Source organism: Centruroides sculpturatus, unplaced genomic scaffold (genome assembly GCF_000671375.1).
Source record: "Centruroides sculpturatus isolate CEXI.00-Female unplaced genomic scaffold, Cexi_2.0 scaffold852, whole genome shotgun sequence".
Taxonomy (NCBI): domain Eukaryota; kingdom Metazoa; phylum Arthropoda; class Arachnida; order Scorpiones; family Buthidae; genus Centruroides; species Centruroides sculpturatus.
This window is the reverse complement of record NW_019385108.1, coordinates 70,734-96,200: the sequence shown is the minus strand read 5'-3', so window position 1 is coordinate 96,200 and position 25,467 is coordinate 70,734. Positions and strand designations below refer to the sequence as shown.

General features: G+C 31.1%; 4 protein-coding genes across 4 annotated transcripts; 1 reads left to right on the top strand and 3 right to left on the bottom strand.

Annotated features, from left to right (window-relative positions):
* Positions 1 to 199: 199 nt before the first annotated feature.
* On the bottom strand, positions 200 to 1,045 carry LOC111634829 (patched domain-containing protein 3-like). Its single transcript, XM_023379662.1, has 2 exons — positions 707 to 1,045; positions 200 to 624 (listed from the first exon to the last, which is right to left on the bottom strand). The coding sequence occupies exons 1-2, from the start codon at positions 966 to 968 to the stop codon at positions 200 to 202; spliced, it is 687 nt and encodes a 228-aa protein (XP_023235430.1). The 5' UTR covers positions 969 to 1,045.
* Positions 1,046 to 1,327: 282 nt separating this feature from the next.
* On the bottom strand, positions 1,328 to 5,375 carry LOC111634840 (patched domain-containing protein 3-like). Its single transcript, XM_023379679.1, has 3 exons — positions 4,097 to 5,375; positions 3,048 to 3,365; positions 1,328 to 2,965 (listed from the first exon to the last, which is right to left on the bottom strand). The coding sequence occupies exons 1-3, from the start codon at positions 5,085 to 5,087 to the stop codon at positions 1,725 to 1,727; spliced, it is 2,550 nt and encodes an 849-aa protein (XP_023235447.1). The 5' UTR covers positions 5,088 to 5,375; the 3' UTR covers positions 1,328 to 1,724.
* A 5,071-nt stretch (positions 5,376 to 10,446) lies between these two features.
* On the bottom strand, positions 10,447 to 14,526 carry LOC111634842. Its single transcript, XM_023379681.1, has 3 exons — positions 14,418 to 14,526; positions 13,513 to 13,705; positions 10,447 to 11,504 (listed from the first exon to the last, which is right to left on the bottom strand). Exons 1-3 carry the CDS (start codon positions 14,428 to 14,430, stop codon positions 10,454 to 10,456), a joined length of 1,257 nt encoding a protein of 418 aa, XP_023235449.1. The 5' UTR covers positions 14,431 to 14,526; the 3' UTR covers positions 10,447 to 10,453.
* A 3,001-nt stretch (positions 14,527 to 17,527) lies between these two features.
* LOC111634841 (patched domain-containing protein 3-like) lies at positions 17,528 to 24,694 on the top strand. The gene is made up of 5 exons (XM_023379680.1): positions 17,528 to 17,664; positions 17,741 to 17,800; positions 18,875 to 19,876; positions 20,084 to 20,401; positions 22,008 to 24,694. Exons 3-5 carry the CDS (start codon positions 18,892 to 18,894, stop codon positions 23,192 to 23,194), a joined length of 2,490 nt encoding a protein of 829 aa, XP_023235448.1. The 5' UTR covers positions 17,528 to 17,664; positions 17,741 to 17,800; positions 18,875 to 18,891; the 3' UTR covers positions 23,195 to 24,694.
* Positions 24,695 to 25,467: the final 773 nt, after the last annotated feature.

Here is a 25,467-nt window from a genome sequence, read left to right as displayed (position 1 = left end):
GTATGTTCAAACCTCGGGTTTCGAACAATTCGGTTCACGAACAAAATTTTAAACTCGCATTTGCCCCGGTTGTCGTACGATAACTCGATTGCCGAACAAGCTACTCGGCAAGAGCCGATCACAGATTAGAGAAAGACAGGTCAACTTTCTATGTTAAAGAAAGTCGATGGCCCGACTGATCAACGACAAGACTGTCGATTCAGAAGTTAGTGGCGCCGCGATTGCCTCGCTTCGTTTTATCAGAATATAGACTACAGTAGAGCCTCNCATGCCTTTCTAATATGTTTAAGGTGTCATTAATGGCTTTTCTAGTTTCAAAGTTATTGTAATCGAGTGGTGTATCAATTATAACATTTACTGGGTAGATGTAAGCGTGGAAATGTTTGTATAGTATTTTTGTAAACTTTCCAGTTTGTGAATTATCAGAAAATGCATCAGAAAGTTCGTTTCCTATTTTTATATATTTTAGTGCCCAAACAGCGATAGAAACGTTAATTATAAATATTGATAATATCACGAATTTATATATTCTGTTAGTAAGTAGAGATCCAATAACATCACGAAATTTTGCTAGTATGAAGTCTTCGTGGATATTTGTATTCGGCAATTTTCTCTTTTCTTTATCTACAGAGAGAGTATTTTTTTTAAAAAAATGAATATTTCATTTTAAAATTATTAATTTTATTGAATTTTAATTTAATTTTACCTTGGACGTGACAAAATATTAGAGAATTCATTCCATTCTTTTCAGTAAATCCACTCAATGCCATACAACTACCGAAGAAAGTAATCTGATAGAGATAAGCAAAATAGATCGTTATTGCAGCGTATGCGCAAAATATACGAATAACTGGAAAAGGTGAAGCCATTCCAATGCAGAAAGAGATGATGCTTGTTAGAGACGTTATTGTGATAGAAACAGCCGTTTCGGAATAGGCTTCCCCAAGCCTTTTTCCTATGCAATCCATTGGATTTGTCCTTCTCCAAGCTGCTATTTGTAGAAATGCATCGTCTATTTCTGTGCCTAATAAAGAAATAAAATGAGTTTTTAATTAATTCAACACATTTCAAATCTATCAATATGCTAAAGTAAAAATATAGATTTTAAAACATCGGTAGATTTATTAAATTTCCCAATTGATTCATCAGTATTATTATAATTTAAACTTATTACATACAAATATGAGTAACATCTATGTAAAAATCTTTATATGCTTTTTACATTGATTAATACAGAAAATTTTATTAATTTAGATTATTAATTCAAAGATCTTAATTATTAATAATAGTACACGCTACTATTTTTCATAAATGATGTCTTCTTTTCATATAATATACAAAAAAATTAAGTTACTCAATAATTTTACAATAGTGTATTTAGAAATATTTATAATTTACAATTACGATCACAATAGATTTCTATTTCTGAATAGAATAAGGTTCGAAAAAATAATAATAGGCTATTCGAGTTTATTAAAATTTTTATAGCTTATAAAATACATTCTAAAAACAATAGAAATTTGTTAATTCGGCACTTTATAATCCCTATTGTCCGATAATAATCCGGCATCACGACAACGTTTACTAGTTACCGGATTAGCGAACTTCTACAGTACTGTAATTTTAATTTATATATATATACATTAATGACATACAGAATTACAAGATATAGAATATATTTGCATGTATAAACTATTAAAATATATATATATATATAGAAAGCTTCATGTACCTTTCAATTGCATTTTCTTTTTTATTTTGAAAACATTTCCGCAATTTTCGAGCAAACTAAGAAGAATAGGAATTACAAACATCGAATGAAATCCTGTCAGAATAGTTAAAAGAAATAAAATTTTAAAAATAGTTATAGTTAAATAGAAAGGTCGAAATGCAAACACTACAATACTTAAAATGGTAGTAAATACGCCTTGGAATATCGGTAAACCAACCTCGTATAGACATTTTTTAATTCTTTCTTCCGAATTTAAATCTTTTCTAACTATAAATGAATACGATATATGTGTTGGATAATTTATAGAAAATCCTACAGTTAGTATGAAAGTCATTAACGAAATTAAATCTATTTTTGCACCCCATAAACTCATGTAAGAAATGGTTTCTAAAATAGTAAAAAAAATAACAATTGCAACACAGATTACACTAAATATATCTGGTATAAATATGAAGAAGATAAGAAAGATCAAAGCCGATGTAATTAATCCCACTTGAAACATAACTTTCTTAATAAGAAAGGCTTGTTCTATTAAATGGAAGTTCATACCATAAACTTTGATAGGAATAGGCAATTCATCAACGATCTTATAAATACTTTGGATAACGTTGGCCTCCTGTTCTCCAGATGAAATATTTACTAAACCCGAAATAATTCTTGAACTTATGATTTCTGTATGATTTTCATTGAAAACAATATCTGTTTTGAAAGGTGTTGCCTGAGGTAATCTGAGAAATACTTTTCTTAGTGCATCTATGAAATCTTGTTTGTTAGTCATATCAAAACCTCTAAATACAAATTTTCCAAATGGAGTATTAGAAAATTTACTATAATATTTCAACCAGGATATTCTATGGTCATATTTGGCTATATTTTCATGCCTTTCTAATATGTTTAAGGTGTCATTAATGGCTTTTCTAGTTTCAAAGTTATTGTAATCGAGTGGTGTATCAATTATAACATTTACTGGGTAGATGTAAGCGTGGAAATGTTTGTATAGTATTTTTGTAAACTTTCCAGTTTGTGAATTATCAGAAAATGCATCAGAAAGTTCGTTTCCTATTTTTATATATTTTAGTGCCCAAACAGCGATAGAAACGTTAATTATAAATATTGATAATATCACGAATTTATATATTCTGTTAGTAAGTAGAGATCCAATAACATCACGAAATTTTGCTAGTATGAAGTCTTCGTGGATATTTGTATTCGGCAATTTTCTCTTTTCTTTATCTACAGAGAGAGTATTTTTTTTAAAAAAATGAATATTTCATTTTAAAATTATTAATTTTATTGAATTTTAATTTAATTTTACCTTGGACGTGACAAAATATTAGAGAATTCATTCCATTCTTTTCAGTAAATCCACTCAATGCCATACAACTACCGAAGAAAGTAATCTGATAGAGATAAGCAAAATAGATCGTTATTGCAGCGTATGCGCAAAATATACGAATAACTGGAAAAGGTGAAGCCATTCCAATGCAGAAAGAGATGATGCTTGTTAGAGACGTTATTGTGATAGAAACAGCCGTTTCGGAATAGGCTTCCCCAAGCCTTTTTCCTATGCAATCCATTGGATTTGTCCTTCTCCAAGCTGCTATTTGTAGAAATGCATCGTCTATTTCTGTGCCTAATAAAGAAATAAAATGAGTTTTTAATTAATTCAACACATTTCAAATCTATCAATATGCTAAAGTAAAAATATAGATTTTAAAACATCGGTAGATTTATTAAATTTCCCAATTGATTCATCAGTAATCGAGTGAATACTTGCCTGGCCAAAAGGGCTTGTGTGGGAGTTTTTCGGGTTTTCTGATTTAAAAGACTTTATTACTGTAAGTTTATTAATTATAATTTACCATAAAATATATTATAAGTAATTCAAAAAACTAATTTAAAAATTGCTTTTTGTAATTATTATAACAGCATTGTTATCCTTCCTAAAATGTAACTATTAGAAAAAGTCTTTTCCAAATAAAGTTAATTAAAAACTACGATAGACAGTGTCCCGAAATTCTTAATAGAACGTTCTAAACTTTATCAATAATATCAAAACAATTAAATATAAAGTTGCAAAGGTTAAGGAATAAAAAAGGCATAGGTTAAGTATTAAATAATTAAAAAATTGTGAAAATCAAAACTCAATAATTTGAAATAGGTATTGTAATATGCAAAACATAGAAAATAGAAAACGTTTTCAGTAGTTCCTGTGTATGTGCGCAGTTTACATAACTGTACTTTGAGCCGAACTTTGTATCGGCCAGTATGAATAAAATGAGCGCACACAGTTACTAGGTAATTCATGGTAGCTATCTGTTCAATAATCATATCGTTTTATAAATATGTATAAAAATAACTTACCCATTACGATAAATGCCAATAAATAAGTTATGTCCACATAAGGAATTCCAATATAAAATGCCAATCCGAATCCACTCACAATGGCTAAAATTGCAGAAACACAGGCGGAAGGTCCAAGCCAGGGTTTGCTACGAATCCAATCGTTGGTCATACAAGTGATAATAGCAAACAACACTACTATTGACAAAGCTAGTGGTGTTTTAGGGACGAGTTGATCTGTTAAATCTTTTAAATCATTATATATGTTTTGTGAAGTTAAAAAGTTAATAGTTATGTTTTGAAATTTCGAAGATTTTAATAATTTGTTAAACTTTTCTTGCCATTTGTGACGAGCCTCAGTCATCTCATTTCTATCAGTATTCAGAACGTAAATAAGTCTCACAGCTTCTGCATTTTTAATATATCCTTTGTGATCCAAAAGTGTTCCTCCAAAACAGAATACGTATTCCTCATAGGAATAAGTTAATGGATGTACGTAAGCAGGATATTTTAATTTGTATTTTCCGTTAATAATTTCATCGAAATATGGTACTAATCGAATAGGAGTATTTTCGAAACATTTTCCTTTACTTATGGCACATAAATCCGAATATCTCAATATTTTACCACGGAAACTTACCGTGATGTTCTTTACCATTTTATCCAATAATTCAATCTCCTTTATCATATCTTCCTCAAAGATATATTTTCTTCTTTTTGGAGTAATAATAATTAAATTATCCATTTTTAACATTCTGGCTGGATCAGTGAATTCTGAAGTATTCAGAGTGAAGATTTTCTCTATACTTTTTTTGTCCCTAATGGCTCTCTCGTTAGTAGCAGTAAATAGATAATCGACATCTCTAATCTCTTTAATCCTTAAAACTCCTGTAGCTAATATGGCTGTTATTAAGATTGGCATTAACAAGAAAATAAAAGGATGTCCTGCAATAAACTGTCCCAGTTGCGAGAATTTACGAGAAAGAACAATTTGAACACAATGGAAAATCATCGTCGTTGTTCCCGAGTAGTCCAGTATAAAAAAAACTTAACGATGTTAGAACGACTTCTACGAGTATATACAAACTTATCAAGAATGAAGTTAATAGGTTAATCGAATAAAAATATTTATAATTGATGTAAACGAAACCGATTTGATAAGAGCGCAAGGCTTTACGTTGGCAAGAACAGCGGTCGCCAACCTCTCTGATCTCACGGACCACTAAATTCACAATTTTGAATCCCGTGGCCCACTATTGTCAATTTTTTTAAACGATAGAATAATTATCATAAAAGTTCCATTTTATTTTATTTTACAATTTTCTTTTTGTGTTAATACACAATTAAACTCTTAGGACTTATCACACTGACTCACTTGATAAGAGGAGTTTATACATGCACACTATTACCAACCACTCTAAAATGAATATAATACGCAGTCTACCGGGGTTTTAATATAAAATAGCATGTAATATAGATATGAAAATGATAATACTGGTTTAAGTGTGATAGTTTTATGCCCAGAACTGAAGAGTTAATTTAAAGGAACAAATGTGATTAATAGAAGTTAAAATTTGTGGATGATACATTAACGTAAGTAAGATCATTTTATAATATAAGGATACAGTATATATAAATTAAATTTAATTCGGTTTAGTGATAAAGGAAAATGTAGAAAAGAAATGTTGGAACTATGATTACATCAAACTAAGTAACCGCTCTAGTTTTAAAAAAACATTGTGTTTTTTTACAATTTTTATTTTTAATTCTCAACTTATCCTTGTTATATATCTGCTCTAATTTTAATAGATTGTTATACACCTAATGTTTAAATTATCAACAATGTCCAACTGAAGAGGAGCCATTGTAAAATCCGAAATGCATTTTAGATTGGTAATAGTATGCATGTATATAGTTGTTTATGATTAAATAATAAACTCGTCTAGTGAGTCAGTGTGATGAGTCCTTTTTGTGTATTAACAGAAAAAATTGTAATAATAATATGGGCAAGAAGTTATAGTAGTGTACAGTAATTACTTTATTAATATGAAATTCACTTGTTTAATTATAACAAATTAGTGTAGTTTGCTGCTGCTTGTTTGAAATAATTTTATGGATTCTTGGCTTTTCCATAAAGGACACTTACATTATTTATTGATTTATTGTACTTGTTATTTATTGATAAAAGTCATTTTGTGTGTGGTTTTAGATTCAAATAAAAAAACCCCAATGAGTGAGAAAAAGCGACCAAGCATTTTGCATTTCTTTGGTAATTCTTCATGTAACCTTGAGTTGATTAATGTCCAAATTTCTCCATGGATCATCAAAATTTTCTCGCGGACTAGAAAACTAAAAAATTTTAATATAGAACACTTTAGATTATCCATATAAAAATATGAATATTCATTATAATAATTGATTGATTGATAATTTCCGTAAGATGAGTTTAAAGAACTCACCTTACGGAAATTATGATTTTGTAACTTATTTTTGTGAAGTACGAAATGTTTGTTTGTAACGGCAATGCACACCTGGGAGATTTGCCTCCTACGAGAACTTTCTATGGGAAACTGGTTCCTACTCAGATGCTTCAAAAGTGAAGAAAACCGGTAAACTCCACGTGGCCAGCCCGTTGTCAAAGGGCAAAGTGACGACCAACAGTTCTCTGACCATAGATCCCGGACGGCCGGAGCAGTCAATGTATCAGCCTACCGTTCTGAGGGACCTGGGATCGATCGAATCCGGACGGGTCAAAAAATCTCCAGGAATTTTTCGGTGGTGGTCAGTCCGGATAAGCCAGGCTCCGTCCCTCACTACCCGGCTGCCCAATTGTGGGCCTGGCCGAACCCTTATTGCGCTTGCTAAAAAATGCCCTCTTAATGTAAACCAGTGCGCGTTGTCAAGCGTTGTGAGTGAGTTATAGTTTATCATTTCCTGAAGTAATGACCCTATTGTTACAATAGACTTGTCTTTTTCCCATGCGCGGTAACATCTAGGGCTCTATCACATGTGGTCCCACGATATCTGCGTTCAGTCATTAAACTATGAATAATGGCCGACTGGATTTTAAAAGTTCAGTGATTTTTATCCACTTGATCACTGGTAGGCTACAAAGTACGAAATGAATTACAATTATTTACAACATCAGTATTTTAATAAAATATTTACAAATAATTGATAATGATACATTACGTAATAAATAATTGAAACTATATCTAAACCCAGAATTTGAGAATATTTAATTAGAATAACATAGCATTTTTGGAATTTATTAGCAACTTTTTAAATATTTCTTGAAAACTTATCAACTTAAAATTTATCAATAACTTGTTGAATATTCAATTAAAATAAACACAGTATTTTTGAAATTTATCAATAGCTTGTCCTTGAAGAAATCTGATAAATACAGAATAACTTGAGAAATCAGTTATATACTGAAGAAAGTAATTTTTCTTGATGCGAGTCTCGCGAAAAATAACTTAAAAATCTTGAGAACTTTGTAAAATTAAAATTTACAAATTTATATCTGTACGAGAAATGTTTCTTTCAAACAATGATTTGATTGTTATCTCCTATTAGTCCTATCTAGCTGCATTGAAAATCGTGTAAATTTAATTAGGTTAATGCAAATGACGCTTTCTCATTGGCCAATACTTAATTTTTACCCAATAAAAGATTCGACTCAATTCGTAAACGTCGGATTTCAATTGTGCGAAAAGTGCGGAGAAAAATACGCAGATTATGTTAATAGACCGGATTTGACATCATTCTATGACGGAAAGATTGGTTTATTCGTTTGTGGCGACGTGACACGTTGGCAATCTGCCGAGGAAATGGCTCTCGGAAGGACTTTTATGGAAAACTACCCCTTATTGCTTGTGCTACACGATAACCTCTGCCTCATATCACAACTATAAGTATTTTGACCCTGCTCTGCCAAGTGACACTACAGAGTATAAAATCTTAATCATATGCAGTCAGACACCTCAGTAGTCACTGAGGTGTCTGAACGATTAAAATCAGACAGTTATATGCTTGGGCTCTGGCTGTACATTCTGATGGGGACCATTCTTCTTCGCTTTCGAGTCAACTCTCTAAAGCTGACATGCAGTTTTGTACAGTTTTATAAGCTATTTTACACGCACTCAACCAAGAAATGTGTGATGCTTAACTTTTTGGCTGCGGGGCCTCTTCCCAAAGGGCCCACCTAGCATGTAGCTGAGCTATACGTCTAAAGACCTCTTTACAATGTTTCCGTCAAATCCTTTTAGTCTCGTGAGCATTGCGCTTCTGTTGAGGGCCAGATAGGTTCTAGCCTAACCAATCCTAGCCTTTAGCCTTGCCTACATTGGCCATATATGTTACTTTGAATGGGCGGAGGGGCCCAGTTCAGATACCGAGCATTAGTCAGAGACCTACAGTTGTAGACCTCGAGAGCGAAGAAGGCTGGTCCCCATTGGATTGTACTGCCAGAGCCCAAGCATATAACTGTCTAATTTTAATCGTTCAGATGTTTTTGGGATGCATCCCAAAAAGACTTTCATGTAATGCTGGCTCCAATTTAAGTGTTACTAACGCAAAGAAAACCCAGAAGACTCCACGTGGCCAGTTCGCTGACCATGCGGGAACCTATGACCGACTACCGGTGTTCGGTGGTTTCATCCACTCGGTTACTGGTGGATACTTATTGGACTGCAATTTGAAAAAAAATTGTAGACCTATAAATTCCCACTGTCGCTGTCTGTATGTCACTCCTCCATCTCGAGAACGGAGCTGAATAAATGTAATTCGACAACAAACATGAAAATCGTGAGAGAAAAAGGACCAGATTAATTATATGAGTTTTCGATTTCTACCACAAGTCAAGTTATTTCAATTCAAAACTTTTCCTTTCAACGGTGTTAGCAACAGTGTGTGCCAGTAATGTATCTAACAGGAAAAGTATAATATACTGTACAGGAGCAAAACACTACTAATTTGAGGTGGAGAGCATATATTTTAAATTAAATAAATTGAAAAATTATAATTAAAAATTGCAGCCCGGGCATTGTCACGATAAGTAATTGCTCGTTCTATTTTAGTTTTCTAAGGCACAGATCGTTGCTATCTCTATGAAGTCCATCTTGGAAATGAACAGCCACGTTTTGTCCCAATATGATTAGGCAGAGCGACAAAACGTTTTGTCTTTCAATGTGTCTAGGCGAGTAACAAAACGTCTCCTAAAATATCGCAAAATGTCTATAGAATTAGGGAACAGTTAAATAATTTTTTTGCTGAGTGTCCTCTGTAGCAGCAGTATTTTCAAATATTTTGATTGTTTTGACGTCATGGTTACCATTAGAATTTATTTAAGGTACTAACCATGACGAAAACAACAACAGTGAATAACATTAGCGCTTTGGAGTCACTCATCATTCACAGATACAGAATTGGTATGTAACGTACCCGCTACCGCTACGGTCAGTTGGAACAGTTGAGTGTGTTGAATAAAGCCATTGGAAAAGGCAATTCATCTCCAATGGCTGCATTCATCATCTTGCTCGACAGAATCCAAATAATAATGGAACGTTCAATAACGCTCCTAACTGTTAAACGATGATCATTGAGCATCAAATCTCCGACTTGTTCATCGATGAAGCGGATAGTCCAGCAGAGCATGGTTCGTGTAGTACAGTGTTTCTCAACGGGGGCGATATCGCCCCCCCATGTGGGCGTTTTTCCATGTTGAGGGGGCGATTAGTAACAATTTATATTTTGGGAGGGCGAAAAAACAATTTTCTGGGTGATATAGTAAAACATTATATTAAGAATAATTAGATATTTTATTCGTTATATCGTACAATAATTAAACAAATAACATTATACTAGTTACTAGTCTATTCAATGCAGTACAAATTTGGCGTTAGCCTTGGCCCTCGGTATCGGAATTTTGAAGTGAAGGGTGCGATACTACGTTGAAGGGGGCGACGATTCGTTAGAGGTTGAGAAACACTGGTGTAGTACAAGGAATGTTGCGAGATTACGAAGCAAATTCGACGATATAGTGATCCATTATGCTTGTTACTACTATGCTAAGGTCTCGAGAAGCAACTAAATCATGTTTATTTATTTATTATAGACTTGAGAAATTACGTTTGAACTTAAGTAAACAAATACATAAATACATACATATAATGTTCAAGGAAATTTAAGGACGAAATTTATTTCGTAGCTATATGAAGCAGAAATCCTTTCTAATAAGATAAACTATAATTTAATTAAAATCTTAAGGTATTTAAGTATGAAATGTCTCATATTCGAAACGTTGAAAAAAATTAAACACCATTAATAAAGTATTTTATAAAGTAATTAAAAAAATACAGCATTGAAAAATTAACTTTAAAACCAAAATGTCACTTCCATAAATATGACGTTTTTATTTATTTTAATTCTGTAAAATTTTCTTGACAAGAAACGATATTCCTTTTGAATTTTTGCCAGATATAAATCAGAATTTGATCGAACCTTTATATCGGGATGATTGATTCGTTCCTCTGGAGGAATCCGAACTTCGACCTCGTGACTTTGATTACATTTACAAATAAATTTTGGTCTTCTTAGAAATATATTCCCCGAATTATCACATTCTGCGTATTCACTGGATATATCGTGTGTTGTGAAGTTAACGACAACATTTAATTTTTTATCTCGATTATAATCAATTGGAATTTGAATGCTAATTAAGAAGCAATCCTCTTTTACGATAAATTCACTTTTGAAATAGTTTTTATCATTTAATTTTCTAGAACGTTTCTTTATTAACTTTCGATTCTTGTATTCGAATAAACTATAATATATTGCAGGTATTCTAGACATTGAATTTTTATTTATCATTTTTGGGAAATTTTTCATCGAGTCATTCCATTGTTTTTCTTTATAATCACGAATACTTTGAATTTCTTCTTGATTAAGAACATTTAATAGAAAAACTATCTGTTCTAAATCGGATCGGTCCATCGATAGAAATCGTATATAAGGAAGAAACGGCGACATGTAAAAGCGGATATTTTGTCTAAATTCAGACCGTTCATTTCTGCGACATGCCCATTCATAAATGCCAAGAAACAAATATAATTCGTTTCTTATTGTTGAAATTGGACGAGAAACTAATCGGAAAACAGTAGCGACGGAGCAATTCATAAAATCTTCTGTGATGAAAATAGAATCGGCCGCTCGGTCGAACATCTTCCAGCAATTATATTGAATTATTTGATCGTTAGCTTCATAAGCCAAATCGTGTAATCCGCAAACATTACGGATACTGAGTTTCTTAAGTAAATATTTTCTACATTTTCTTTTTAATTTTACGATTTCGTAGCTTTGAGATAACTTAAACAATTCTTTCGCCTTTTCTAAATTATCGAATTTAACATCATCACTTTCGAAGAAACTATCAAGAAACATTTCAAATTTTTAAATATTGTTTTCTATTGTTATAGTGATTACTAGAGCCGAAAGTTTTCGCCAGTTTTTGAGCCTAAAATCGGCAATTTTTTGCCTTAAATTCGCAAAAAAAAAATCGCTAGTTATTTATTTCAAAAAAGAGTTAAAACGAATTATACTTAGAAGTTAGATATTTCGAATAATCTTCGCTTAAACTATGACATCGATCGCTCAATATCGATGAATATAATAGAGAGGTTGAGGCCGAAGTTTTCATCTCTCAAACGTGAACGTCGAACGTCGAGCGCCGCTTCTTGTAAGCGGCGCTCGACGTTCGACGTTCACGTTTGAGAGATGAAAACTTCAACCGCAACCTCTCTATTGAGAACGAACGTTCAACGTCGACTGCAACTAAAGGAGCGTATTCGCTATTAACTTTATCACTTAAAATTATATCAAAAGACGTAAATTTGATAAGATCAGGTTTTCTTGACAAAACTTTTTCTAATTTTAGAGAAAATATAGGATAACCAGAAACAATTTATTTTGCATTTTCAATTAGTTCGGCTTGTTTAGTTACACCGAGTCCATATTCTTCCAGTGATATTATAATATTTGATAGCTTAATGAGATTACGGAGATCAAATAATTCTTTCCTGAGGTTAACTTTCTTCTCTCGCAATTAGTTTCACCAAAACATTTCTAGCATTTGAATGAGTAGATTTTTGTTTATAGTTCAAAATGAAGCGCTCAACAGTATCAAAATTATCGACATAGTACTTTGCAGCGTTTAAACAAGACCCCCAGCGAGTGACAATTGGTTCTGGAGGACTATTACTAACTCCAGTTGCATTCTTAAAATAATTTTGTCTTTCTCTTGACTTCACAAAAAAACTTCTTCATTTCTGATATATGCGAATTTGTTAATTTGTACTTATTCAGAATCCTAAATGCAACGTTATGTAAGGCGTGAGCGAGACACCTGACTTGGTGTACATTTGGAAAAATCAATGAATTTTTCTTAATCTCACTTACTGCCTTTATCATGTATTTTGTTCGATCTGTCACTATTAATTAACTTCAGTTTTAAATATTTTAAATCATTTGGACACAATTTTCTAGACACGTTGAGTATACATTCTTGTATTATAAAGGCGACTGTTGAGTGAAATGTCGCATCAATTAACATTGATTTTGCTTTCTCACCATTCAATTTTCCCACAGGCACGTTGACCACTTTACGTTGCACTTTGTCACTAGTTTCGTCAACAATGAAACTGACATCATGTCCATTAATTTCGTCCTTAATTATTTCTATTACTGAGTTTAAATAAAATCACACTTCAGCTAAATTATGAGCAAAGTCGCGGCGAATATAGCTGAGAAATTCCCCAAAAGCGAAAATTTTCGGCACTAGTGATTACTTATTTACATATTTTCTTTAATCAATCAAAAACATTATAATTAATTGTAAATTTAAATATACAGGGAGTGCAAAAGTACGTATACAGTTGAGAATCTGAGAAATACAAATGTTTGGTGTTCATTTTTATTATCTTTTTAGTTCGTATTTCTTATTTGTGATTTAATTTGTACATAAAAATAAATGTTTTTTCTTCCTATTTTCGCCCTGTACGTTTTTTTCCAGCACAACAACTGTATACCTACTTTTGCACCCCTCCTGTATAATCAATATTAAAAAATGTTACCTACAATCATGAGATTCTATTATTATAAAATATAACTCATATGTATTGTAAAGCATAACGCTTAATTAAAGGCCATTAATACTTCTATCTTTAAACTTTGAAAAACTGAATTTTTAGATTAAAATATTATAAAATCAGATACATAATTATTTAAATCATCATAAGAACAACCAGTTTTAATTAGTTATTTGTTTCAGTGCATATACTAAATGACATAATATAATGTTTTAATACTTATAACATTAATAAATAACTACTTAAGATAATATTTATATTAAAAAAATATATCGTTTGACGAATCCTCACTTTAACATTTCTGTTACTATGTCGTCATTATAGTTCAATTGCAGACAACTCTTGTGTTCCAAGGTAGCTTTAACTATCTGGTATCGAAAAACGGAACTATTGTTCAGAAGGTAATTTTTGTTGGCTTCTAGAATTACTTCATTTTTACAAATTAAATTTACAACGTTAGAATTTCGTAAAGGAATCTTTTGTCCTGAAATATGTAAAATTTTAGATCACGAATACAGGAAAGTTCTATTAACAAAATATTGTTAATAGAAGTTAATTTAGTAATTTGCTTTGAGTTTCAGTTTATTTAAAAGATATTGATCTTCATTTACAAGTAGACCCCCCTATAACACGGTAGATAAAATTCCGTGTTGTACGAGTCACTTAGATTTTACAAATACGTGAGCCGTTCACAGCCCGGCACACGTATTTGTAAAATCTAAGTGATTCGTATAACACGGAATTCATATAAGACGAAATTATCTACCGTGTTATAGGGGATCTACTGTATAGTGGTGACCGATGTCTCAAATGAAAGATTTTTATAATATAAATACATATAATACTTAAAAGTGTTAGAGAGTTGCCGTTATAGTTAATAGGATAACTAATTTTATTATATTAATAAAATTATTTTTGCATAATAATATATAAATGAATAGCCATGAAGATAATAGTAAATATAAGAGAAACAATATGATTTAAAAGAAAGTAATTAAGAAAATCACGAGGGGGAAAAACAATTATTATGAAAAATTAAATATAAAGAATCCAGAACTACGCGAAATTTTGACTGAGACATTAACTGGTATTATGGATTCTATGTATAGATAAAATGTCAATCGAATGCAAACATTAAAAATGGAAATGAAATGCAGCATAGATATAAAATGAAATACCATTATTCTATTTTATACCTTGATGGTTCATGTTTTTCAGAGTTCCAAAACATTCGTGATTGTTTACATTGTTTTATAACAAAATGCAATATATTCGTTAATAATGATTATATTTATAATAATAAACTTTACTTATTGCATAGAGAATTTTTAAATATATATGAAATTTCTTTAACTAACGCGCATTTACAAAAAAAGATTAATCAATTGTGTTCTGTTATAAAGTTTACGGTTGTGTAATTCAACAAGATATTTTTGTATGGTACTAGTTATGTTATTATAACAAGCAATTATTTATTGTGACATCGTCACAATGCCAGGCTGAAATTTTTAATAGTATTTTAAATTAATTTAATATAAAATACGTAGTTAATCTCAAATTAGTAATGTCTTTTCTTTCTCCTGTACATCTTACTTTCCTGCTAGCAACAGTCATCTATTAATTAACTGCTTTTAAGGGAAGTTTTATATTAAAATAACGCAACTTCCTGTTTATTTTGGAGGTTAATATCTAGTTAATCGGGATCTCCTGCTCTTAAAGTTCTCACATTTGTTCTCGTCTTTTATCTAACTCCATTCTCGAGATTAAGGAAAGACAGATGGACGAACGTTTTGAACGTTTTAAGAGGAAAAAAGAGGAATGAAAACACTGTCGTAACCGCGAAAATGCCGTAATTATAGGATCTTTACGGTTCAAATTTGCTTCTAATTTAAACCGTAACTTCTTATCAAATATTTATAACAGTTAAATGTAATAAAAGCTGATTTTATAATAGAATTTATAATGTTTTAAGCTAAAACTTAATTTCATTTCTTCTATTTTTTAATATTACAAACTGTAATAAAGCCTAACGTAGATTTATAAACACAAATGTAACGATATGGAAGTTAATTTCAACAACTTATTATAGCCGACCTATTTACTTATCTAATAACCTTGTTATTTATCTCGTAAGTAAAATGTTATAATTATACACAATAGCGGTTAATAAACTTTATGACTTATACATTAATTTATGATTTTATATAACCAGCATGATTACAGGCTGTTGACTTTATTAATAAACAAAAAAAAATAGGCCCTAAACTATGCTTGTTAACGGTTAAAATTTAATAAACGTATTTCTAAAATACAAAACAGCCTTTAACATAAGCTATATAAAATTCACGAACATCAAATTTTATTCTATATCTTCATTAGTTGTCGATAAAGAAACAATTTACCCTTTTGAAGCTTTATAACTCCTGTGCATTTTGTCAAAAATTTCTGAAATTTTGTAAGGAGGTTTGGGTATTAGGTGGGTTGATGGTATTAAATTTTGGTGATTAAAAGTCGAGGGGGTGAGTAGATAAACAGGGTCTTGTGTCATATCTCCAGTAGGGTTGGACTTAAAAGACGATTTTACTCGTTATTAGCATTTACAATTTTTTATAAAAACCTATCCCTACCCCGAAAATTAAATTTTTTGCCATTTTATTATAATTAAAAATATAAAATGTTTTTATATAAAATATCAATAACAGATGGAGCCACTAAATGTTGCCGGGAAAGTTAAGCAACTCGTTGCTGGATATTTTTTAATTGTAAATCTCACACCATTTTCTCCACTTGATTGTTTTACTAATTCGTTTACGAATACGTTGATTGGCTTATCCCAATAAAATTCATTATCAAAGCTTGTTTTTTTTTTATTTTTATTTAATCTAAATATGTAAAATTATATAAATATCAACAACTCATAGCCCGAGTAGTAAATACATCACCAAATGATCGCCTAAATATCGGGCTATAATATTTATTCCAATCATATTATAGCCCGATATTTAGGCGATCGTTTGGTGATGTATTTACTACTCGGGCTATGAGTTGTTGATATTTATATAATTTTACATATTTAGATTAAATAAAAATAAAAAAAAAACAAGCTTTGATAATGAATTTTATTGGGATAAGCCAATCAACGTATTCGTAAACGAATTAGTAAAACAATCAAGTGGAGAAAATGGTGTGAGATTTACAATTAAAAAATATCCAGCAACGAGTTGCTTAACTTTCCCGGCAACATTTAGTGGCTCCATCTGTTATTGATATTTTATATAAAAACATTTTATATTTTTAATTATAATAAAATGGCAAAAAATTTAATTTTCGGGGTAGGGATAGGTTTTTATAAAAAATTGTAAATGCTAATAACGAGTAAAATCGTCTTTTAAGTCCAACCCTACTGGAGATATGACACAAGACCCTGTTTATCTACTCACCCCCTCGACTTTTAATCACCAAAATTTAATACCATCAACCCACCTAATACCCAAACCTCCTTACAAAATTTCAGAAATTTTTGACAAAATGCACAGGAGTTATAAAGCTTCAAAAGGGTAAATTGTTTCTTTATCGACAACTAATGAAGATATAGAATAAAATTTGATGTTCGTGAATTTTATATAGCTTATGTTAAAGGCTGTTTTGTATTTTAGAAATACGTTTATTAAATTTTAACCGTTAACAAGCATAGTTTAGGGCCTATTTTTTTTTGTTTATTAATAAAGTCAACAGCCTGTAATCATGCTGGTTATATAAAATCATAAATTAATGTATAAGTCATAAAGTTTATTAACCGCTATTGTGTATAATTATAACATTTTACTTACGAGATAAATAACAAGGTTATTAGATAAGTAAATAGGTCGGCTATAATAAGTTGTTGAAATTAACTTCCATATCGTTACATTTGTGTTTATAAATCTACGTTAGGNATTGTAAACGTTCCAGAAAATTGATCAAATTGAAAACAGTTCGTTTGATTCTCGGCAATTCTTATCATTCTCAGCGGTAGGTGTTATATAACAATTACTATAGTTGTTGAAATACTGAATATAAATAGAGTTTGCTTGCAAAATCCGCGCGGGTGAAGTCGCGGGTAACAGCTAGTTATTTATATATTTGTTAGTGTAAAGCTAAGTTTAATGTGAAATCGAAAATGGTGAATGTCATCTCTGAACGTACCAGCGAAGAGATTTTAATATCATACACGAAAAAAATAAATATAAATAGATCTATTTTCTTTATTTAGTTTGGTCATTCGTAATGTATTTTTCATTTACTTATTTTTTTTTTGTATTTAGATAATTATACATTTTTAAATTATATGCAAATAGTTATTTAAATATCGGAAATTCTTTAAAAAACACTTTCGTATTTAATATAAATAAGGATGTTCCAATGTAATAGATGAATGTCTCAAAATATAAACATTTAACTTATGTAAGTAAGTTTTTAGATAAGCTAACCTACTTAAGAACTATATCAGAAACCTCATTTTATTTTAACTTGTCTATAGCTTTCATCCCTGAAAGAATTGTAACTTACTTACCAAATTTTCAAAAGGACTGTTTTGCTGGTAAGGATTAATACATTTCTTATGTCTAAATCTAAATTTAATTTTTAATTTATAAATAAATTATTTAATAATTTTAATTTGAACCGTTTCTTTTATGTAAATAAAAAAGCAAAATGTAGGCAACCTATTTATTTTATGATATAGAAACTGTATTTTGGAAGCCTTCTGATTTTCTATCGTGAAGCATATACGCTGAATAAGAGCCAGCTCATCAGATGCTAACAATATATATTCAACATATACAATAGTAAATAATTTGTTACGAGAGGTGCAGTAAATACCTGTAAACTCAATGTTTCTCATAATTAGCTCAGCCAGGACTGCTGAAAGAGGCAAGCTCATTGGCACTAATTGTTTTTGGAGATAAATTTTATTATAAAAGTAAAAATAATTGTGCTCCGTTATAAGTAAAAGAGTCTCACGTATTTCCAATACTTATTGCATACAAAATTTGTTTATTAATAGTACATTGGCTAGCATTATCGCCTAAAAGTAGGGTACAGAAGGATATAAGGAAACTATTTTGTAAAATCGGAACCCATTTGGTGATAAAGATCAAAGTATTCTGTTGATTATGGCTTTTGATTCTATTGCAGAGGATACTACAGCTCTGACCGTGGCATTAAGAATCTAAGAAACTTTGCTAACTCTCGCTCTAAGAAGTATGTGGGATGGATACGAGAAGGCGCAAAGGAAATCTTGGCTTATGGGTTTTTGCCTCAAAGGATAATTTCGAATATGCCACGCAAGATGGAGGGACCCGCACCAAACTATCCTAAGAAAAACAAGGAAAATCATCAATTTGCAGATTGTAGCGGCAACTCTGCCTGGCCCCTTAGAGCCTCCATTTTGCGGAAACATTTTTTTTTCGTCATTAAACACGGATAACGTTGAAAAGACAGTGTTTTCAGTGTTAATTTATCTAAAGCCTAGCATTTTTTATATAAAAAAATTAATTTTAACTCTAACTGTTGTATTATCTTTAATTATTTTAAAAATTTGTTATTATTACTTTTTATTAAATATTAATTTAATTTTTAATTAATATTACTTCATTCATTTTTATATTTTTAGAACACTGAGAGGAAGATATGAAAATAGTGCAAAAATATTTCTCTCGCTATTTTACGAGTCTAGGAGAATTAATTGCTGGTTACCCACTCGTATTTCTTCTGGCACCTATTATCATGAGTGCTTTATTGGCAACTGGAGTGTTGAGAGTGAGTTCAAATAGAAATACTGATTATCTGTTTACAGCAACAAACGGCAAGGCAATACAACACAAAGAATACGTAGAAAGTATTTTTCCTCAAAATACTTCTGATTATGTCGATGCTATTAGAATTACAAAAATGGAAAATATAATTATCGTTACCGAAAAACACATGAAAAGTATAATAGATGAGAAAGTATTGAAGGAAATTTCTGTTTTGGATTACTTAATAAGAAATTTTAGCATCGATTTTGGTGGATATAAAAGGAACTACTCTCATCTTTGCGCTCAGACTTTCGGAAAATGTTTCGAAAATGATTTTATTAATTTGATTCCAAACCTTCATCAAATTCGTACGGGAAAATATAAATTGAATTATCCATTTTATTTAAATCCTTTAAATTTTCGAACCATTATAACCGCTACATTTTTAGGACTTGTAACAGTAGATAATGAAAACTATGTTAAAGATGCTAGAGCAGCTAGGTTATTTTATCCTTTAGATTCAAATAACGATAACAAGAAACAAATTATCTTCGAATGGAAAAAATCTTTAAATATCATTTTAACTTCTACAAAATTTAAATATATAAATATATCTTATACAAATTCTGAAGAACTTTCGAATAATATCGAAGAATTTACTAGTAATTTGTGTCCATATATTCCGATTGTATTTTTAATTGTATCAATTTTTGCCTCACTGACTTGTATGACTGATAATTGGATCGAAAGCAAACCATGGCTTGGAATTTCGGCTTGTGTTTCTGCAAGTTTAGCAATTATAAGTGGATTCGGCTTGACATTTCATTGTGGTGCTCCCTATGCAGATTTTGTCTTACTTTTATCATACTGTATGCTTGGTGAGTATTATTTTACTTTTTCAATAAGTTTATTTATTAGTGTTATTTATTGTCTAAAAATCTGCAAAGGACAAGGATTACATCTTAATTTCCCACTTTCTTAAGTTATGTTAATCAGCAGAGTAATGGTTGATCGATTTTTGTGTAAATATTTTTTATAGTCATAAAAGCATTATCTTTTAATTAATTAATTAACGTTGGTTTTAGGAATGGAAATCGACGATGCATTTCTTCTAATCTCAGCTTGGAGAAGAACAAATCCGGAAGATTCTGTAGAAAAGAGAATGGGCAAAGCTTATTCAGAAGCTGCCGTATCCATAACCATTACATCCATTACCAGCGTTATTTCTTTTTGCATTGGAATATTTTCATACTTTCCCATCATTCGTATGTTTTGTATCCATGCCGCCGTTATAACATCTTTCGCTTACATTTACCAGATCACATTCTTTGGAAGTTGCATGGCTTTAAGTGGTTACAGAGAAAAACTGCGTCTTCATTGCTTATTTTTTCGCTATGTTAATGGTGAGTATATTTAATATAAAAGAAAAAATGGGTATGCTTTTATATTTTGTATTTTATATTACTAGTAATTAAAATTTAAAAAGACTTAATTGAATATAATTTTTAAAATTCTTTCCGCCCCGGGGCAGTAAGAGTCATTTTATAACAAGCCCATTATGGGTTCGGCCAGACTCACAATGAGCTACCAAGTGTAAGGAATGAGGCCCGAAATATTCGGACGGATCATTTTCTCGACCTGTTCGATTCCAAGTCTCCCAGGTTGCAACACTAACCGCTCAGCAATCCGGCTGTAATTTAAATTAATGATAAAATTAAACTTAGGTAGTCCCCGTTGCGGCACTTCCGGTCGCCATCTTGTTTGTGGACGTCGCGTGCACAAACAAGATGGCGATCGGCGCAGCTACTTACTACACCGGCATTTAAAGAAAAAAAAATCTTTCACTCACCGTTGACATATTTCTAATTCCTTTTTTCCGATTTATTCGGTAAAAACACGATTCGGATGATTCTTTCGTAACTTCATCGTTTTCCATGATAGAAACTGTTCCGTATTCTTAACACACGTCTACATTTTTCCTCTTACGATTTTCGGATTTATTGGTAATTACTTTCAGGGCTGGAGGTACAATATCTGGCTCTTTCCAAACTAAAACACGTCCTGCTCCTGGATAAAACTTACTCGGGTTAGATTTACCTTAGGTAGCCAAAATGGCGGCTCGTCTCTGATTCCAGCAAACAAAAGAAAGGAAACAGTGGGGACGCACGTTTCCTGGAATCAGTTAACTCTGATTCCAGCAAACAAAAGAAAGGAAACAGTGGGGACGCACGTTCTAACCTAACCTAACCTATTCTAATAATTTGGTTGGTAATAATTATGGTAATTTATTAGAATAGGTTAGGTTAGGTTAGGTTAGAACGTGCGTCCGACTGTTTTCTTTCTTTTGTTTGCTGGAATCAGAAACGAGCCGCCATTTTGGCTACCTAAGGTAAATTTAACTCTTACTCGTATGCTGAACAAACAGGTCAAACTGTTGTCTTAGTTTTTTCCTTTTGTTCACAACAATCTCGTCGATTTCTAAGTCCATCCAATTTTCATTCCGGTAAAATTAGACGATGAAACAATCACAGTGTGACGTATGAAATTCGCCCAATCAACAGCAGTTCGACTACTCATTCCCACAGCCAAACAGGTGACGTTCAATGTACTGTACAGTACATTCTATGCAAATTAGATGCCAAATAAATGAAAAAGTAATTCCCCAAGAAATTTTCGCAAATTTATGTTTAAAAATTACTTCAAATGACGAACTGTTCATCTTGTATTTACAGTATGACATTTAAAGACAGCAACACCTAAATTAACTTTCAAAGCATCCGTGTTGTCGAGATTCCATAAATGCCGCCATAGGGCACTTCTATCAAATTAACTAAGACAAATATCTTTTTATATTTTGTTACTTTATTATTTATTTCTTACTTTTTATTTTAGTTTTTAAATTATTATAACAAAATAATATTTATTGTGTTTACTATTTTGTATTGTTGCTATGTGTTTTATAAACAATTTTGTAAACATTTTATTAAAATCCAATTTGATACATTACAGAAAACAGAAAGACTGAAGTTATTCGGAAAAGAAGATTAGAAGAATTTATCGGAAATATTCTTCTTTATAATCGAACTAAAATATTTATTGTTTTATTATTTTTTCTGAATTTTTCAATTGGTATTTGGGGCTTTCGGTTCCTGAAGTTCGGAAATAGTGGTACCGATGCGTTTAGAAAAGATTCACAAACAATGGGATTTCTTTATTCTATATACAATTATTTCGATTTCCTCTATCCCGTGCATATTGTTATAGACAAAGCAATTAATTATCACGAAAAAAATGTTCAAAAATCTATTGACGAAACATTAAGAAAATTCGAAAATCTTTCGAATATTGCAGATTCGAGACTTAGAATATCCTGGCTAAAATATTACAATTTCTTTTCGAATCAAAAAATTGGTAACATTTTATTAAATGGTTATAACACTTCCGATAAACAAGATTTTATCGATGGTTTAAAAGACGTTTTCTTACGATTTCCTCAAGCAAAACAATTTACTCAAGATATTAATTTTAATAAAAACTATACGGAAATTACATCGAGTCGTTTTCTTTTGATTATAAAAAATGTAACAACAGCAGAATTAGAAACGAATTTAGTGAGAGATGTTTATGATATTGTTAGTAACTCCGAACTCCCTATCACTATTTATGGTCTACATTTTCATATATTCGAACAAGGTTTTCTAATTAAGAAAATTACTTTTAATATTGCTATTATTACTTCTGCTTTAATTTTTGTGATATTCTTTCTTTTCATTTCTGACATCGTTTCAATCTTCTGCGTAGCATTAGTTGTCTTATGTACGATCTTAGAAACCATCTCTTACATGGGTATGTGGAACGTAAAACTGGACATTGTATCTTTAGTAACTTTAGTAACATCTGTTGGCTTTTCCATCAATTATCCAACTCATATATCATACTCATTCACTGTGGCAAAAAATTTGAGTATACAAGACAGGGTGAAAAAATCCTTGAATGATGTTGGATTACCGATATTTCAGGGTACCATTACTACTGTTTTAGGTGTATTTTTGCTTTTGTTTCATTCTTACTATGTAACTATATCCGGCTTTAAAATTTTATTTTTGATAGCAATATTAACAGGAAGCCATGCTTTGTTTGTTATTCCTGTTTTTCTTTCATTTTTCAAATGTTTTTATAAATCAAGAAAAACTTGAGATAAAAAATAATTAAACAAATAATTTTTTTATAGACTACTATATTGATATTTCGAAATTCTATTATCATATTTATGTATGACAGTTCTTAAGCAATTGATTTTTAAAGTGGTTTTATCATAAACAAACATGTATTTAAAATCTTTTTACTATAATTAGGTTACTACAGAAAATTATAATCTATAAAATTACAATTTAATATAGAAAATACTACGTGATTTCGTCAAATAAGTGATGCATTCACTAGTCTGTATAGTGTGATGAATTCAATTTCTATTGTTTTTTCTATATATCATATACTAATAAATAAAATTTTAAATAAGCCGATTTAAGTAAGAATTTACTTCAATGTACCTGAATGTATAAACTAGATTATCATAAATAGTAAAGACACAACAAAAACTTGAGCTATACGCCGAGGAGAAGGCTATAGCGATTTTCGATCACATGGCATGCAGACTGCCAATGAAGATAAGAACCGAAACGAGAAACGATGCTAGAAATGTCATAAACGAAGTGAAAACACTACTCAATTACCGGTGTATTTGGTAATTGATAGATGACAACAACTATTTTCTACGAAGCTTCTTTCCTGTAGAAGTAAACCTTCCACAGGAATGAACGACACGAAAAGTATCTTCAACCACAGATTCGTTACCCAAAAAAAGAACATTTATCAACAAATCTTTTAGAATAATGGATAGAGTCATTTCTGACTATGAGCACAGTCATTCTTAACAAGACAAAACCGAAAATCTTAATTTAAATAACTCCTCAGCATCAAAATCTCTATATCAATAGAATTTCTCTCGTGACTTCCTCTTAAATTCCAACGAAAACAGTTAGCTAAACGTAAAATTAATTCCATAGATTGAAAATCGCCAATCATCTTTCAATGCAAACTACTTTGAAAACTTTTTTTCTGTATGTATGGATGTTAGTGTATGTGGGTGGCACGACTTTGTTCAATCAATTTGAAGCTTAATAACTCCTGTGTGTTTTGTCAAAAATTCCTGAAATTTTCAAAGAGGTTTATGTATTAAGGAAATTGAAGCTATTAAATTTTAGTGGTTAAAGATTGGGAGGATGGGGAGATAAAGAGCGGTTACTTGTCATATCTAGAGCGGGATAGAACTTAATGAAGATTTTACACGTTATTAGCATTTACACTTTTTTCAAGATATCAGCCAATTTCATACTCATTATCTGTAGATAAAATTCGATTTAATATTGGCAACTTGCCCATTTGGATAGCAGTGGACGAAGATTCCAGTGGCCAAATTATTGTCAGTTTTATCGTAGGAAAATTGGATTTCAACGACCAAGTTTGTGAATGATTCCTTATAAATCTTGTGGCCGGAAGGTAAAAATGATACAAAGTTCTTTCTGCTACTAACCGATTCAGCTCCGTATATGGTGAAGGCTATCCACAACTTTCATACGTTTTATCCTAAGCTGATGCACATCACTTCTTTGGCCTATGATCTCCACCGAGTTTCCAAAGCATGTAGGCTACGATGTTCAAAGTAAGCAATTTAATTTCGAAGACTGAGGAACCATCTGTAGTAGCACGTTTGAGGATTCAGCAATATCAAGACATGATACCAAGAGTGCCACTATTCCCAGATATGAGTTAACACTTTGGGAAGCGGATTGAGACGTAAAAATTCTACGACCATTTCAACAATGTCGAAGAGGCGATTAGTCCAATCGCATCGTCCATAGGTGATTAGTCCAATCGCATTGTCCATTGTCAGGATGTTTTTGAAAATAGGAAAATAGTTCAGCAGTTGACATTTAAATCTCGGCTCATTTTCACTTTCTAGTCACGGATATCGTGAAGTTGAAAACAGTTGGATTACTCTGACAGAAACATTGCAAGTACAGTGGAATCCCGGTTAACGAACTTAATCCGTTCCGCGACTCCGTTCGTTAACTGAATTGTTCGTTAACCGAAGCAATTTTTCCCATAGAAATTAATGCAAATGCAATTAATCCGTTCTAGTCTCCGAAATTTTTGTGATTTTATTTGTAATATACAATAATTTTCTTTGATGAAAATATAGGAAAACATATTATCTATCAATACAGCATGAAACATGTAAACTTTGTTTAAATTAATAAAATAGCACTGTACTGTACACAAATTGGTTTGTTGTAGTTGGTGGCAGAAAAGTGGAGATATACGAACCTTAATGCTTAGAAGGGGAATCACTCCAAAAAAATAACGGGTAGCACTTCATCGGTAGATTCTTCGAGTCGAAGTCTCTTTC

Excerpts from the sequence above, each read along its gene's own strand:
- LOC111634840 (XM_023379679.1), bottom strand. The coding sequence starts at position 5,087 with ATGATTTTCCATTGTGTTCAAATTGTTCTTTCTCGTAAATTCTCGCAA. Across the intron at positions 3,366-4,096 it reads ATTGGCATTTATCGTAATGG|GCACAGAAATAGACGATGCA; the intron begins GTAAGTTATTTT and ends TTTCTTTATTAG. Across the intron at positions 2,966-3,047 it reads AATATTTTGTCACGTCCAAG|ATAAAGAAAAGAGAAAATTG; the intron begins GTAAAATTAAAT and ends CTCTCTCTGTAG.
- LOC111634842 (XM_023379681.1), bottom strand. Across the intron at positions 11,505-13,512 it reads ATAGTAACAGAAATGTTAAA|TTTCTTCGAAAGTGATGATG; the intron begins GTGAGGATTCGT and ends GTTTCTTGATAG.
- LOC111634841 (XM_023379680.1), top strand. The coding sequence starts at position 18,892 with ATGAAAATAGTGCAAAAATATTTCTCTCGCTATTTTACGAGTCTAGGA. Across the intron at positions 19,877-20,083 it reads TTTATCATACTGTATGCTTG|GAATGGAAATCGACGATGCA; the intron begins GTGAGTATTATT and ends CGTTGGTTTTAG. Across the intron at positions 20,402-22,007 it reads ATTTTTTCGCTATGTTAATG|AAAACAGAAAGACTGAAGTT; the intron begins GTGAGTATATTT and ends GATACATTACAG.